Below are 14,165 nucleotides of genomic sequence, written 5' to 3' on the forward strand. Positions count from 1 at the left end.
CTCCCATAACCTCCCCTCTCATACTTGGCAAAACAATTATATGTATGTATCACCCAGCTCTCCAGAATGTGGGTGTATTCAGACTTCCTGAAATGGTGAGTTCATTGGACTTGAGCATAGGTCCACGCTCTGACCTCTGTATTGGTAAAAAGAAAATGTCATTCTCACAAAATGCAATAAACTGGGACACTCTGGCAATGCAACTCAGCCCAAGTGTGGATCAAGCCAGCTCAGGAGCAGGTTGCCTGGTTGGTCTACACTGCTTGGGCTCCCCTGTAGAACGAGTCTACCCCCTGATGCACACTGGCATCACTGGCCAAACTTTTCGTAGTACCGTGCCCACCAGGACCGAATAAATCAGCAGCTCTGGTCTGGACCCCAGGCTTTGCTGTTTTAAATTCTGCAGGTCATTCTTATGTGCAGCCCAGCTTGAGAACCACTGCCTCCACATTACGGTGCGTGTGGCCATGGTGCCAATATTTAACATTCAAAGCATTCGTGCAGAGATTTTAATTCACTATATATAAAGCAGTAGTGAACTTTTTGGTTTCCCAAGCATGTTGCCAAATACAGAAAACTTGCCTATTTCTCTAGTATTTAGCTTAGAGGTGACGTGTGTGTGTGTGTGTGTGTGAGAGAGAGAGAGAGAGAGAGAGACGGGGGGGCAGAGAGGAGGAGAGGGGAGAGAATGAGAGAGAGGGGGACAGAGGCATAGCTACGTTATTTTTGAACTTTTCTTCTCCCTGTGGCCGCACCCTCGTGCAGGTCACCATCTCTCCAGTCCTGCCCCTTCTCCCTGTCTTCCAGTAGCACTGATCCCATTATTCCTCAAATAATGTCTCTCAAAATGTCTCCTTCCTTTTATAGTCCTTCAGTGGCTCCCTGTCCAGAGAAAAACTCAGCGTCCTCCTCTGGGCATCCAGGGCCTTTCACGACTAGTCTGAGAGAGTCGTTCCTCAAGCCCAAAGGTCCCTGAATGAACACTGTTGTCTCCGGCTTCTCATCTTTGCGCGGACAGTTTTTACCTCACCCCCATCTGCCAGAAGTCACCCTTCAAGGCTCTTCCTCCGAGTAAAACCTCCATTCTTCCCACTTCCCACTCTCTACCTACCCCCAAGGTCTTCACTGCCTCTGCGCCAGAGCAATACCCAAATAATCCTCCCATAGGTCTGTCACAGGAGTGCCCAAAAAAACTGTGCCAACAAATAATTTCATTTCTCGCGGTATCAAAATCCTAAATCTGTCTTCTGTATTAGATTGTGAACTTTCTCTGAGTGCAGTGGATAATGTGGTATATGTAGTAGAAAAAGCAAAGCTTTTGGAGGTGGATTTGGGTCTCAAACGCTGCTCTAGACTTCTGAGCTGTAGGATCTTGGGGAAGTCTGTTTCCTCGGCTGTACAATGAGTTGACTCCCCGAAGGGTTGTGAAGATTAGACATGACATGTGTCGTCGTGTCGGATACACAGCAGGTGACCAGACACTTTACTCACAATTTACCAGATACACTGCAAAATTCAGGAGTAACACCTCTAGTGAGGTTTTGGATTGTATGCTTCCAAATGGCCACAATTCTATGCAAGATAAATGTCTATACATAGGTAAATTCCTATACAAGGAAAACCCTCCTCTGCTACCTTCGTCCTCAGGGCCGTATTCTAACTCTTACCTGACTGAAACCCCGTATGGCCCTCTGAATTATTAATCCACCATAGGTAAGAAAACCGGATAACGGGACGGTAATGGCCGCCCTTTCACAAGGCTGACCGGGCTCTCCAGACTCCTGTCTGCTGACCCAAAGTGGAGGTCCAGCCTCCATCCTCGATGGCCCGTTGCCCTCACCTTCAGCCTGGGGATTGCATGCTTGTAGATGTAATCATTTACTTTTTAAAACTGAAAACTTAACACGCCAAAGATGATTATTTTGTGGGCAAAATTAAAGTGGTTATTTTAATTGAAAAAAATGAAAAATGTTCTGCTTTACTGAGTGCTTTCAGCCCCTCAACTTGGGCGCGCATAATGGCTGGCTGCCACGGCCTCTTGGAGCCTTGGTTCCTTCATCTCTAACTTGAGAATAAGATTAGCACCTGCCTTATGTGCATATGAGGATGAAAGGAGTTAATCCATGAACTCCTAACACACATGGGACAGCACAGCACGTGGCAGGGCTCAGTCTCCATCCTCCAGAGCATCCCTGCCACAGGGCCGTCCGGCTGGGAGCTCTACCACACTGGACCTTTAGGACGTCCCTCCAGGTGCTCTGTTATAAGAAAGAAGAACACACAGAAAACATTCACTTCTTAATGCCTCTTGCTTCATTGAGAACTCTAATTAAAAAAAAAAAGGCACTTTAAAGACAAATAAAAAGTAACTTTATTGACTGTTAATCTTACCATGAAATGCCTGTAAGAAATCATTACAAAATAATGCAGTTTTCTTTTACACACTTTTGGTATCATCCTGATATGATGATCCTTTCACAGAAAGGATTATTTACAGTTTATGTCGATATAAAGCTCATTGTTGCAAATACAAGTGTAGATGTAGAGAGGCCATATATACCAAATGGGTATACCGACTAGCAACGATATTAACAAATGCAGAATAAATTACAGCTTCATACGTTTCTTTTCCTTTTTTATTGTTTAAAACAATTTCCAAATACAAAATGTCGATAACCAAAATGGATTTTCATATACATATATATAATTCTGCTGCAAACTGGATCACAAAGCAAAAATGTTCCTCAGCGTGTTTCATTTTTGAAAACCTACAAGACATTCATAAATCCAATTAGAAAGAGGGTGTGCAAAACCACCAACAATGCTGGCAAAACCCTGAAGACCTGATTCTGGTTGAAGTACAGAGAAAATAAAGCACTACATACTTAATTAAATATGCTTTTGTCTTGATGTTTGCAAGAAACACTAAGAGCTAAGGAAATGCACCACATTATGATCTGGGCTCTTTACAGTTAAACCTCCCAGGATTCGTCTCTGAAGGATCCATACGAAATGGTGGATTATTTAACGACTTACTTGTGAGTGAAGCAGTCATTGGCTGATCCTTCTACCCTTTCGTACAGAAGACTGAGACACTTTTGTACATTCTGGTATCTGAAACTTTGGTTCTTTTAGAACTTTTGATAAAAGCAAAATAATTTCATGACTACAGAACTCTACAGAACTTTTGTTCCTTTACCAGTGTCGGGTGAAACTGATCTGACCGGCTTGGAGTGCACAAACTGCCCTGCGGGTGCACACGTGCATGCGGGCGTGCGATGGCGGCACAGGCGGGGCGGGTCCGTGTTCTCCATGCGTTTATCACACCAACTCCCACCCACGGGGAACACCGCATGTTCTGCTGTACCCGAAATCTATTTCTTTGTGACCTGAAAACTGAATTTTGTATAAAAATATGACTGTTTCTTTAGAAAATAATAGTTTTTTTTTTTTAAGAAAACCTGGCAGATAGAAAAAATGGTATATCAAAATATGGTAAACAAATGTTATAAAATATGAAATCATTACAAACATCTCCTAGAAAGACATTGTGCTAAAGTTCTCTCCTGAAGTGCGAACAACATTGTTACTGTACATCTAAAGGTTAATAGATTCACTCTCCTGACGTGCTTTCATTCTATATCCTAACAGCAGTGGCAGTAACTGTCTTAAAAATGGCCTTCTCTCAAACGCTAACATTTTCTGTACACTTTCAACTTCGAAATTAACAGAAAGACACCCTCTGGAGCTGTGGTTTTAAAACCTGTTTCATATTAGCTCCATTTGGAGCTTTAGAGGAAAAGGCAGGTCCACCTGGACCTCACTGCAACAGGCTTGAGTTTATTGGCCTAAAGTGGGACCCAGACATGGTTACTGTTTTTAAAGCAACCAGGGTTGAGAATCACGACAAAAGGCCCACGAGAAAACAGTCATTCTTAACTCTACATATATTAACTGATTGTCTGTAGGTATCATTCATTCAGTGACACATCTTCCATATTCAACAAGAAAGACCACATACACAAAAACAGTCATGGGAGCCAAGATGAAGAGTTAGTAAGCTTTAAACCCATATAAACACACGCAATCTCGGGTATTTATATATGTATAACATACACGTACAGTAAGGGTATTTTGGTTAAGCAGAAACTAGCATTACCGTAATTGGTTCTTGATTAAAACAAAACACCAAGCACAAACATTTTCTAAGACATTTCCACAGTTTTAACAGAAACTGGTTTTGCAAACGCCACAAAACGCAGGATGACATGAACACCACTGATCCGTTACTCGGATGAGACACTCCCCAGGGTCCTAGAGCCTTCGGGCGAGCAGGAAGAGGACATGGCACTGACTGGGCGTGAAGGAGTCAAAAGGCATCGTAGCACACAGAGTCTTCTGGTTATTGCTTCACTCACGTTTTCTGGACCTGGGCTGCGCTTCTGGTATGTCCGTATCTTTGGCTTGCTAGAGCTACAGGATTTTGACCACTTCATTAGTGTTCACTTTGGGACAGCCCCAGTGAGGCAGCAATGGCTATGTAGTGGGCACCGGTCTCTCCGTTAAAAGGAGAGACTCTTCTCTCCTCCCTCAAACCACGTGCGTGAGGGAGTAACAACAACAACAACAAAATTACAAGCAAACAAATAAACCTAACAACATCTTTCACATGATAAAAAAAAATGTGATGTCATGTAATCAAACGAAAAATACAAAACAAGGAACAAACACACCACAATTCAATATTTGAAGGTTTGGTAACCAGTAAAGCACATTTCCTTCCAAAGGATCATGAACTTCCGGGCACGTGTCTTGCTGTACATTCTCCGCAGTTCTTTTATCTCTGTGTAATACTTAAAGTGCAATTGTCCCAAGGCTTTTATTTCCATCGCAAGTTATCATCAAGAAAGAGCTATGTTCTGGGGTGAAGAGAATATGGCACAATAATTAAAGAATGAACCATAGCTTTCCAGCCTCCAGCCAACAGCAGGCTGCCTGTAGGGCTATGTAGAGCTAGCTGGGCGCAGACGTACTTTACACAACAAACTCTGGAACTTCATCGTGAGTGAGATCCAGAGAAAAGTACTTGCTGGTTCTTTTGACTGGAAAAGCATCTTGGATGTTGACACACTGCTGAGCCAAGCAGCTGTTGCAGTAGAGGCCCTCCTCATCCAGTTCGTGGCCACACCCAAAAGTGTAGCTCTGAGCAGTGTCTTGACATAGACCCGCAATGCGCAAGAAGTCTTTCTGGTAAAGTCTGATGTCATCAAGGCTCAAGCTGTGGCGATCGGTGGAGGTCTTTGGTTTCCGACATATAGTCTGCAAAACAAGGGAAGGGTAAAACATAAAACAACCTTAAGAGTATAGACCAAAGTGAAAGGTTAGCAGTATTTGCCCTTGTTAAGAGAGAGGCTGCAAAATCACAGAAGGCTATGGAATCTTTGTATGTTGGAAAGTGATTTCCGATCTGAGGTTTCTGGGCTCCTGAGGGCCTGGGGGTAAAATGTCACCACCACCACCAGTAACAGCGGCGAACATTCACTGAACCCTTACGTGCAGGCCCTGACCGTTCAATCTTCCAGTCAGCCCTACGAGGCCAGTGCCATTATTCTCCCCATTTTACAGATGAATAATCTAAGGCAAAGGAAGTGAATACATCAGGAACCCCAACTGTCAAGAAACAGTTTTAAAATAGGGCTGAATAGGTAAAGATAGGGCCCAATTTTTTTTCCCACTAGAATATGACAATTTAGCATGGTAACACTCTCATGCTGAGGTCTGTGATTATTTTAATAAGTGGGGAAACGAACCAATTATTATTCAAGAAACACAATCTGAAGAATTGTTTTTTTAAAAAGCTAGAATTCTTGGATCGAAAAATAATACAAAGTACAGAAAAGGCTGGGAGGCAAGAGGCAGCTCCCGAACACTCTAAGTGGTATTCTGCCAAATACTTCACACAGCAGGCAGCAGACTTCTAGAACTCATTATCCCAAGAAGTGCTACTGGCTGAAAATATAAATAGGTTAAAAAGTGGCTCAGACAATTACATGAATGAAAGATACTTAATGGGTGATTTAAGGAAACAAGGCATGACCCTCTCAGCTTGTGCTGCTGAACACCACAAAAGCCAACCCTTGTTAGAGTTAAGTGATCAAGTGTTGCTAAAGGCAAAAGTGCCAGGAGGAGAGAACAGGGTCTGAGCCCAAAAACATTTTATTAGGAAGTAACCCATCTGAGCACTCCCTGAAGATGCTGATCGCCTGTACTCAGGCAGGCTCCCGGGGGGGCCACCGGGGTCTCCCACACAGAATGCACTAGGTCCTCACTGCAAATCCACGGGGCAGGCCATACAACGGTGCTTCCTGCCTTGCCGCTGTGGAACCTGATCCTGAGCCGTGCCCCACGGACACTTCTGTACTGTTAGACCTAACACCGCCGGGGGGGGAGGGGCAGAACCGGGGGGGGGGGGGCGCAAACCCAAGCAGTATGACCCTGGAGCTCGTAATCATCATGCTACACATACTGCTTTAGCAATGACTCATTGGAGCACTCAAAAAAATATTTAATAAAACATCAGGTGCACATTAAGGCTACTTAATGAGAGAGACAGGGAAAGGGAGGAGAGAAGCACACACCGAAGACAAAAAACAAAAAAGACAGAGACGTTCCAAGAGAGAGGCATAAAAGGAGAGAGCAAGAGAATGCTCAGGAAGCAGAGGTGAGAATCAGTTGCAGAATAAATCCAGATGCTACAACCATGAGTTTCAGAGTGTTTTATCTTTTGATATTTTAATAGTCTAGCCAGCGATCACAGGTTATCAAACAGCCTCACTCAGCATGGTTAGAAAATTCAATCTGAATGGAAAGATCAGATTGTGGAAACATTTCTGCCATGACACACACACACACACACACACACACACACACACACACACACACACACACACACAGTTAACCTGAAGTTTGAGGTCTAGAGGCTTCCCAGCTATACAAAGATTGTGGAAACATTTCTGCCATGACACACACACACACACACACACACACACACACACACACACACACACACAGTTAACCTGAAGTTTGAGGTCTAGAGGCTTCCCAGCTATACAAAGATTGTGGAAACATTTCTGCCATGACACACACACACACACACACACACACACACACACACACACACACAGTTAACCTGAAGTTTGAGGTCTAGAGGCTTCCCAGCTATACAAAGTGTTAAACAAAGTATACAATTTATCCAAATAGAAATCAACTTAAAGATGAATGCAACCAGCAAATAAAATGGGACATAAATTCAGAACAAAACTGGAATGTCCCTAGTAAGAATCATTTCCTTAGGGTTTTTTTAATTTTTTGCTCATTTATATAAATATAACTATAAGTTCTATTTAATTTTCTATAGCTTCAGTACCCAATTTAAATTTTCCAATCCCTTCTGTACCTGCGGAAGAGAATCAGTGCTCTGGCCACGAAGCTTGACAACGGTTTCTGAGGAGCTGGAACTAGAAGAACCGATTTCTTTCACAATCAACCCTAAAGTAAAGCATAGAAGAAGAAGAAGAAAAAAAAACAGAGAAGATTTCCTATTAGTCATACCTCTGGCCACCTATCTGACAAATACGACCACCAAGATTGAGACATCAAATATTAACCGTTACTGAAAAATCTGTTAGTCTTCCATGGTGGACAGCCAGGATGGTACACATTCTGTCTCTGGTCTTACAGTAAATAGGGAGGAGAGGGAGAGGAGTAAATGTGGGGTGAGAGGACAGGAAGGAGTTTAGAGTCTGATTTTTCTAAACGACAACTTCTCATTAAGCTATTTATGAAGTAACAAAAAGAAAGACTATAAGTGTAAAGCAGTTTATCCCCTCAAGTTTCCCCACGTTCCACAGAGCACAAAGTCTGAACTTAATCCCAGCTGAACCATGACACGGCCTTCTACGTTTGCTTGCCCTTAGATGTGCGGTGGTTTACTGGGGGGCTCTGACCTCCGGAGTCACACGGATCTGGGATGCAACTGGGCCCAGACGAGTAATTAGCTGTGTCTGCTGGCCAGTGACTGTGCCTCCCTGTGTCTTAAGTCTCCTCCTATAAAGTGGGGCTGAAAGCAGCATTCATCCCACAGAATTTAAGGATGACTGAAGAGCAAATGCATGGCAAGGGCAAGGTGTCGGGCCTGCCTGTGGGACACACTCAGCTCCCAGGAACGCCTCGGGCTGACAGGGGCCCTGTGGCACTCGCCTCCTGCAGCAGATCCTACCGGGGAGAGGCCACAAATGGGAGGTCGCCCTGAACATTCGGTTCTGGACCTCTGAGAGCAACAGGGCCCCTCATCGCCCCAGTGCTCAGGGGCAATCCGCTAATACTTTGGCAACAGAAATCCAGGGCTGAAACCTCCCTCTGCATCTGTGACACGTGAATGAAGCACCAGAAACCGATGTTTCCAGCGATAAAACCACTAACAAGAACTGGAGACACGAGTTCTGGAGATGACCACTGACACTTTTCTTGCAGGCAGATGAAGCACATCGGTCAAACCCCAGAGCCTCAAGGCCAAATGTCTTCTCAGGTAAAGTATGTTCTCACCTTATAAAAAAAGAACCCTGAGTAATGGGATTTTTATTTAGCTACTGCTAATAACCTCAGAAATGGCCTTCTGTATTCTATCTCTTAACTCTTTAGAAATGACTCATGATTCAAGTGACTAATATAGGCCTTGCATATATTAAGTGTTTGATAATTAATTCAACTGAAACACAAAAGGAAGACATTCTTGGTTTACATGTAGACAGTTTAAAAACTCTCAGGTGGATATTTATGTTTTGGGGGTGGTACGGACTGCTTTAGTAGGGGGTCTTTCTCTAGAATATCCTTATATTTTGGGGCACCTGGGTGGCTCAGATGGTTAAGCGTCTGCCTTCGGCTCAGGCCATGATCCCAGGGTCCTGGGATCGAGTCCCGCATCGGGCTCCCTGCTCCTTGGGAGCCTGCTTCTCCCTCTGCCTCTCTCTGTCTCTCATGAATAAATAAATAAAATCTTAAAAAAAAAAAAAAAAAGAAAATCCTTATATTTTAAAAAGCTTTAAACTCTTAACAAATCCTCACAGAAAGATGTGGACTAGTGCACTAGGACCTGGGATGGGTCCTTCTGGATTTCCTGGTAATTGTGCTCTTGGCCACTACACCTGTAAATAATCTGCTCCCAAACCCAGACTCTGCATTAGATAAATCAGCATCAAGTCTGGTGGTCAGAATACTAAACCGACACCTACCAAACTCTTATCACTACTCAATCTCAGTTCCACATTTTTAAAAAACAATGTTTAGATGCTCAAATTGTAAAGAATTTGGAAAAGTAGGATGATGTAAGAAAGAAAATAAGATCATCTATAACCCTATCATCCAGAGAAAAGGCTATTAATATTTTTATGTATTTTTCCATATACATATATACGTTTTTATAATTTGAGATCCTACTGTTGACACAATTTGTGTTTTTCCTGCCTATCTTTTTCATATTATTAAACATCTTTTGAAAATCTCATTACTTAATGGCTGTACAATATTCCATATATGGACAGAATACAACTTTTCATTGTTAACTGTTTAAGTTCTTTTTCCTTTTCTCTGCTATTATAAATAACATTTCAAGAAGTATTTTTTGTATATAAACCTTTTAAACCACTACCTTATTTATACTTTATTCAAAATTACAAAATCTTATCATAAAAATTAAACGTAGAAATATATAAATAAAAAGCAAAAGTCTGCTTCCCTTACACCTCCTCTTCCCATAGACACTTTGGTATGTATTGTTTATACCATTTTCTTTCCACAAAAATACACATGCACGCATTGAGAGCATGACATCCATGCACCTATAATGTGCATATAATTGTACGTTTATATTTAATATACATTAAAATGTATTTATAAGGAAAAATGTCTATGTAATAAAGCAAATGGGCAAAAAACAAAAGGGGCCAAGTTCGGTATAGAACTCTAAGCATGACCAGAGCAAGCAGCCTGACGAATCTGTGTTGGTTCGGCAGAAGAATCTCTGTAACCACTGGCAGGTCGGCTCCTGGCGGAGCATCTGGAGGCCATGGTTCTGCTAGGTCAGCAAGTGAAATTACAGACTAAATGCCAGGATGAGGGGACCATGTGTGCTGGCCTTGTTCATCTCTGATTCCCAGCACCTGTTGCAGGGGTGACGCTCACTATCGGGGACCGTGGGTCTTGACAGAGCAATCACAGGTCACCCCAGCTGTAAACAGGGTCTTTCACTCAAAGCTCAACATGGCTGAACAATAAGCACCTGCGCCATGTCCACACTGCTGATTCCTAACGCGTGTTTTTGTACAGAACAGAGACCAAGTCATGAAATGTGACAAGAGCCGTTAGGAGTGACTGAGGCTTAAAAACAAAACCCATAGTGCTGTTTTTTTTTTTTTTTTTTTTAGGGTAACATCTTTTATTTGGTAGAAAGAGATATTACATATTATATAACCTTTTACTAGGGTTCCAGTGAATGCATGTTTTCTAATAGAGTTAATTGAATATGGGATTTAGTAAAAATGTCTTTTTATGTCAAACTTTTTTGACACCTTTTTTCTCCAGACTCCTACACTTAGTATGATATAGTGGGGAAAACAACACTAAACAAACCTGGAGACCTGACTTCTATTTCTAGACACATAGCATTTGTCCCCCTAACCTACAGGATTTCTCATCTGTAAAAAGGTCTCTGAGACCCCTTCTAGATGTATTATAGGATTCTCTGATTATCGTTTAAAACAGCAAAACAAATCAACAACAAGAGAAAACTATATTTTACCACTTTGCCCAGCGCTTGGGGTAGAGGATGCTAATTCCCAATCCAAGGTGCTTCTTCCCCTTCCTTTCCCTTTCTTCCTCAGAAGATACTCAATCCTGCAGTCTATGGTGCTGACTTGGAAAGGTTCTGACTCCAGTCCTGTCAGACCTAGAGCCCTACCCAACCCTTCTATTTTCTGAGGCACCTGCTTCTCAGCCTGGGACAGTCCACTACTTAAGAAGAACTTCCCGTAAGAGCTCACCAGAGTGTCCATTCAGCTTCCGTGACATGAGCATGTCCTCAGTGATATAGATGCACATGTCTGGGCTGACTTCCAGAGACTCTTCATTCATCTGCTCCAGGTCCCTGGGGTCATCGACCAGCATCTCTATTTCTGACACAGAAGAAGGAAAAGACATTTGGGGATATGAAGGAAAATGGGCACCAGAATTCATAGCCATACTTTGAGGGAGGCTATGTGATTATCCATATTCTAAAACATATCTGCTAATGAGAATCTACAATAGGAAACTCTAGGGACAATTCTCAACTAGATGAATTTGTTCTCTTTTTTCACAGGATCGCTGTGTTATCTACATGTCTTCTCCTGCTACGATTTGATTGTCAATTATTCTTTACTCTTTAAGAAAGAGGGAAAGAGAAAGGGGCGCCTGGGTGGCTCAGTCAGTTAACTGTCTGGCTCTTGATTTCTGCTCAGGTCCTGATCTCAGGCTTGTGAGAGCGAGTCCTGAATCAGGGTCCTCACTCAGCACAGTCTGTTTGTCCCTCTCGCTCTGCTCCACCCTTTGTATATGCTCACACTCCCACGTGCTCTCTAAAATACATAATAAATTAAATCCTAAAAAAAATTTAAAAAGAAAGAAGGAAAAGAGCTATAGCACCTTGCTGAGATGACAAAGGGTAAACTGAGACTGACAAGCTGTTTGCCTAAGGCCAGAGCATAATGAGTAGTTTGCGAAGCTCCCCATTTCCCATTGCTGCCTACTCACAAGGCATTTCAGGGACTTCATCTGAGGTCCACATGAATTCTATAGTAACCAAACCAAGCAAATGTGCTGCATTTGTCCTTAATAATGTCAGTATCTTCTTCCCAAACCTGAATGCTACAGCACTTGAGGCAGAAAAATAATAAAAAGGATGCACACATAGGCTAAGTTTGGCTGGAGGTCTCGTTTTATCTCCTTAACACAGAGTTAAGCAGCCAGGTGCTAATTTCTCTTATATTCCCAGACTTCCAGTTGCATAGGAGGAATTTAAGAAATACTAAATAACCAATGGCCTGGGCTCAAATCTTTTTTTTTTTATTTTTTTCCCCTGCAAAAAGTCGAAGACATTTCTGTCACTATCACTGCATCTACTCTGCTGTCCTAACCGATGCCTCTTTAATCTGGGAATCAGAAACGCAGACATGAGCGCCGCAGGGCTGACTGACCTCTACTCTGCTTCACAGAAACCGCTAGGCCTCGGAATCCACCAGCATCCAAGCCTGTGGCCGCGACGGATCACCACTAGAGGAACGCTTTCTTCTCCACACAAGCAACTCCACCAGATCACGGGGTGGGGGATGCAAGACCCCTCTTCTCGTCTACTAGTACTTCCTGGCGGCGCCCCACACATCAATTCTCCAGAACCGGTATGCGAAAACAATACGAGGCCGGCCGGAGAGGGCGGGGCAGCGCTGCGAGCGGGGGAGCCCCGGTGAGCGGCTTACCGTCATCCTGCGAGTCCTCCTCGAGCCGGTCCTTGCCGCTGCTCTCCACTCCGGAGGTGTGAGAGCTGCCGTGGCTGGTCATGGAGCTGCAGGTTCTCAGCTTGCGGTGGACAGCGCTGCCGGAGTAGCTGTCCTCCGGGCCCGCGTCCCGGGGCTTGGGGTCCGCCTCGATGCCCGAGGTGTGGGAACTGCTATGGCTGGCGGTGGAGTGCCGGGACAGGCGCCTGTGCTTCCCGCTGCCCGCGCTGCTCCCGCTGGCCCGGGACCGCTTTTCCAGCTGGTCCACGTCGAGGTCCAGGCTGTCACTGATGTAAGACTCCCGGTACTGCTTCTTCTCTGCGTGGTGAGGAGCACAGCACGCCCTTACAATCAACCAACACAGAGCGGACGGCCGGGGAGCTGAAGGGAGTCACCCGGCTAAGCAGCAGGGGACTGCACACCCAGAATCTAGGGGCTGGGGGGTGGTGAGGATTGGAACAGGAGCTCAACTCAAGAAGACTGCAAATGAGTATCGGCCAGAACAACAGATTGGAGGGAGTATTTGAACTACTCCAAGAGTTTTAAAGCTTCAAAACTGGAGAAAAGTGCTCTTCCATGTAGAGTCGCCAGGCCACCTCTTGTCTGCAAACTGCTATGGGTCCGCAGTGACATGGCTTCAGTAAGTGGGAATAAATACTTAGAAGTTTTTAGAGCGATGGGACATCGCCAAGCCAGCCACTGTTGTGATTTTGCATTATGCCGAAGATCAGTCCACAATGGATTGGAAATTTTAAAATAATTTCAGAAGCACTGCTATAGAAGACTGTTTAAGAAATATAATTATACTAATTGCCATTGATTTTATTTATTCAGTTTGGCCTGTAATTAGTTTAGTTCTGACTGTTGAATATAATTTAAAATAGAACTATTCTTCTGCAAATTTCTTCCAAAGAGTTCTAAAATTCGGTTTCTCGTTAATGAAGACTCCTTTTCTCCATCTGGGGTGAACTACTGAGGCTTTATTATCTATTTAGATAATAGATACCTATTTGGTGATTTATACCTGTGTGGCCCCTGACTGATAAAACTGTTCTTTCATAGGTCAGTGCCATTCTTTAACACAAAGACATATTAGAAAGTCCCTTTTATCAAATGCTTAACTAACCATTACATTAAAGCACCAATCACAACTGAGTTGCAGGTATACAATAATACCTTTGTGTTACAGGTCCAAATTTTAAAACAGAGAGAAGTAGTTCAGATTCTTTGTTTTCTTAACACTGATGAGAAATAACACATTAGAACAATGTTAAAGATGGAGAATGCACTTGGGGAAGGTTAAATTGATATTATTTCAGAAATTGCTAACTTGTAGACTAATTGGGTTCTCGGGGGCCTACTGATGGATTTAATTGTCTTGTTCCTTGGGTAAGTGAAAACACTTGCACTCCTGATATCTAAATCCAACTCTGAAGGATAATCACCACGGGCCCTAGAGAGGGAAGGAGCATCAGCAGAAAGAGATGTGCTTTCCAGGAAGCAATGTACATTTTTGCGCCCCGGCCATTCCTATCAATTTTAAGGAATCAGGCTGCACCACAGCAGAGAGTATGCATAGCC

At 43.4% G+C, this 14,165-nt stretch overlaps 1 protein-coding gene across 2 annotated transcripts in view; it reads right to left on the reverse strand.

Annotated features, from left to right (window-relative positions):
* Positions 1-2,347: 2,347 nt before the first annotated feature.
* FRMD6 (FERM domain containing 6) overlaps positions 2,348-14,165 on the reverse strand; it is a 79,325-nt gene continuing 67,507 nt past the window's right edge. For both annotated transcript variants that reach the window (XM_028102301.2, XM_028102295.2), the window contains exons 11-14: positions 12,567-12,902; positions 11,097-11,228; positions 7,457-7,548; positions 2,348-5,319 (exon numbers count right to left, since the gene is read on the reverse strand). In XM_028102301.2, coding sequence (XP_027958102.1) covers positions 5,035-5,319; positions 7,457-7,548; positions 11,097-11,228; positions 12,567-12,902 — 845 coding nt within the window. In that variant the 3' untranslated portion in view covers positions 2,348-5,034. The remainder of the gene's footprint in view (positions 5,320-7,456; positions 7,549-11,096; positions 11,229-12,566; positions 12,903-14,165) is intronic.

This window comes from Eumetopias jubatus, unplaced genomic scaffold (genome assembly GCF_037043125.1).
Source record: "Eumetopias jubatus isolate StellerSeaLion01/CBP00866 unplaced genomic scaffold, mEumJub1_p1.0 scaffold_7, whole genome shotgun sequence".
Taxonomy (NCBI): domain Eukaryota; kingdom Metazoa; phylum Chordata; class Mammalia; order Carnivora; family Otariidae; genus Eumetopias; species Eumetopias jubatus.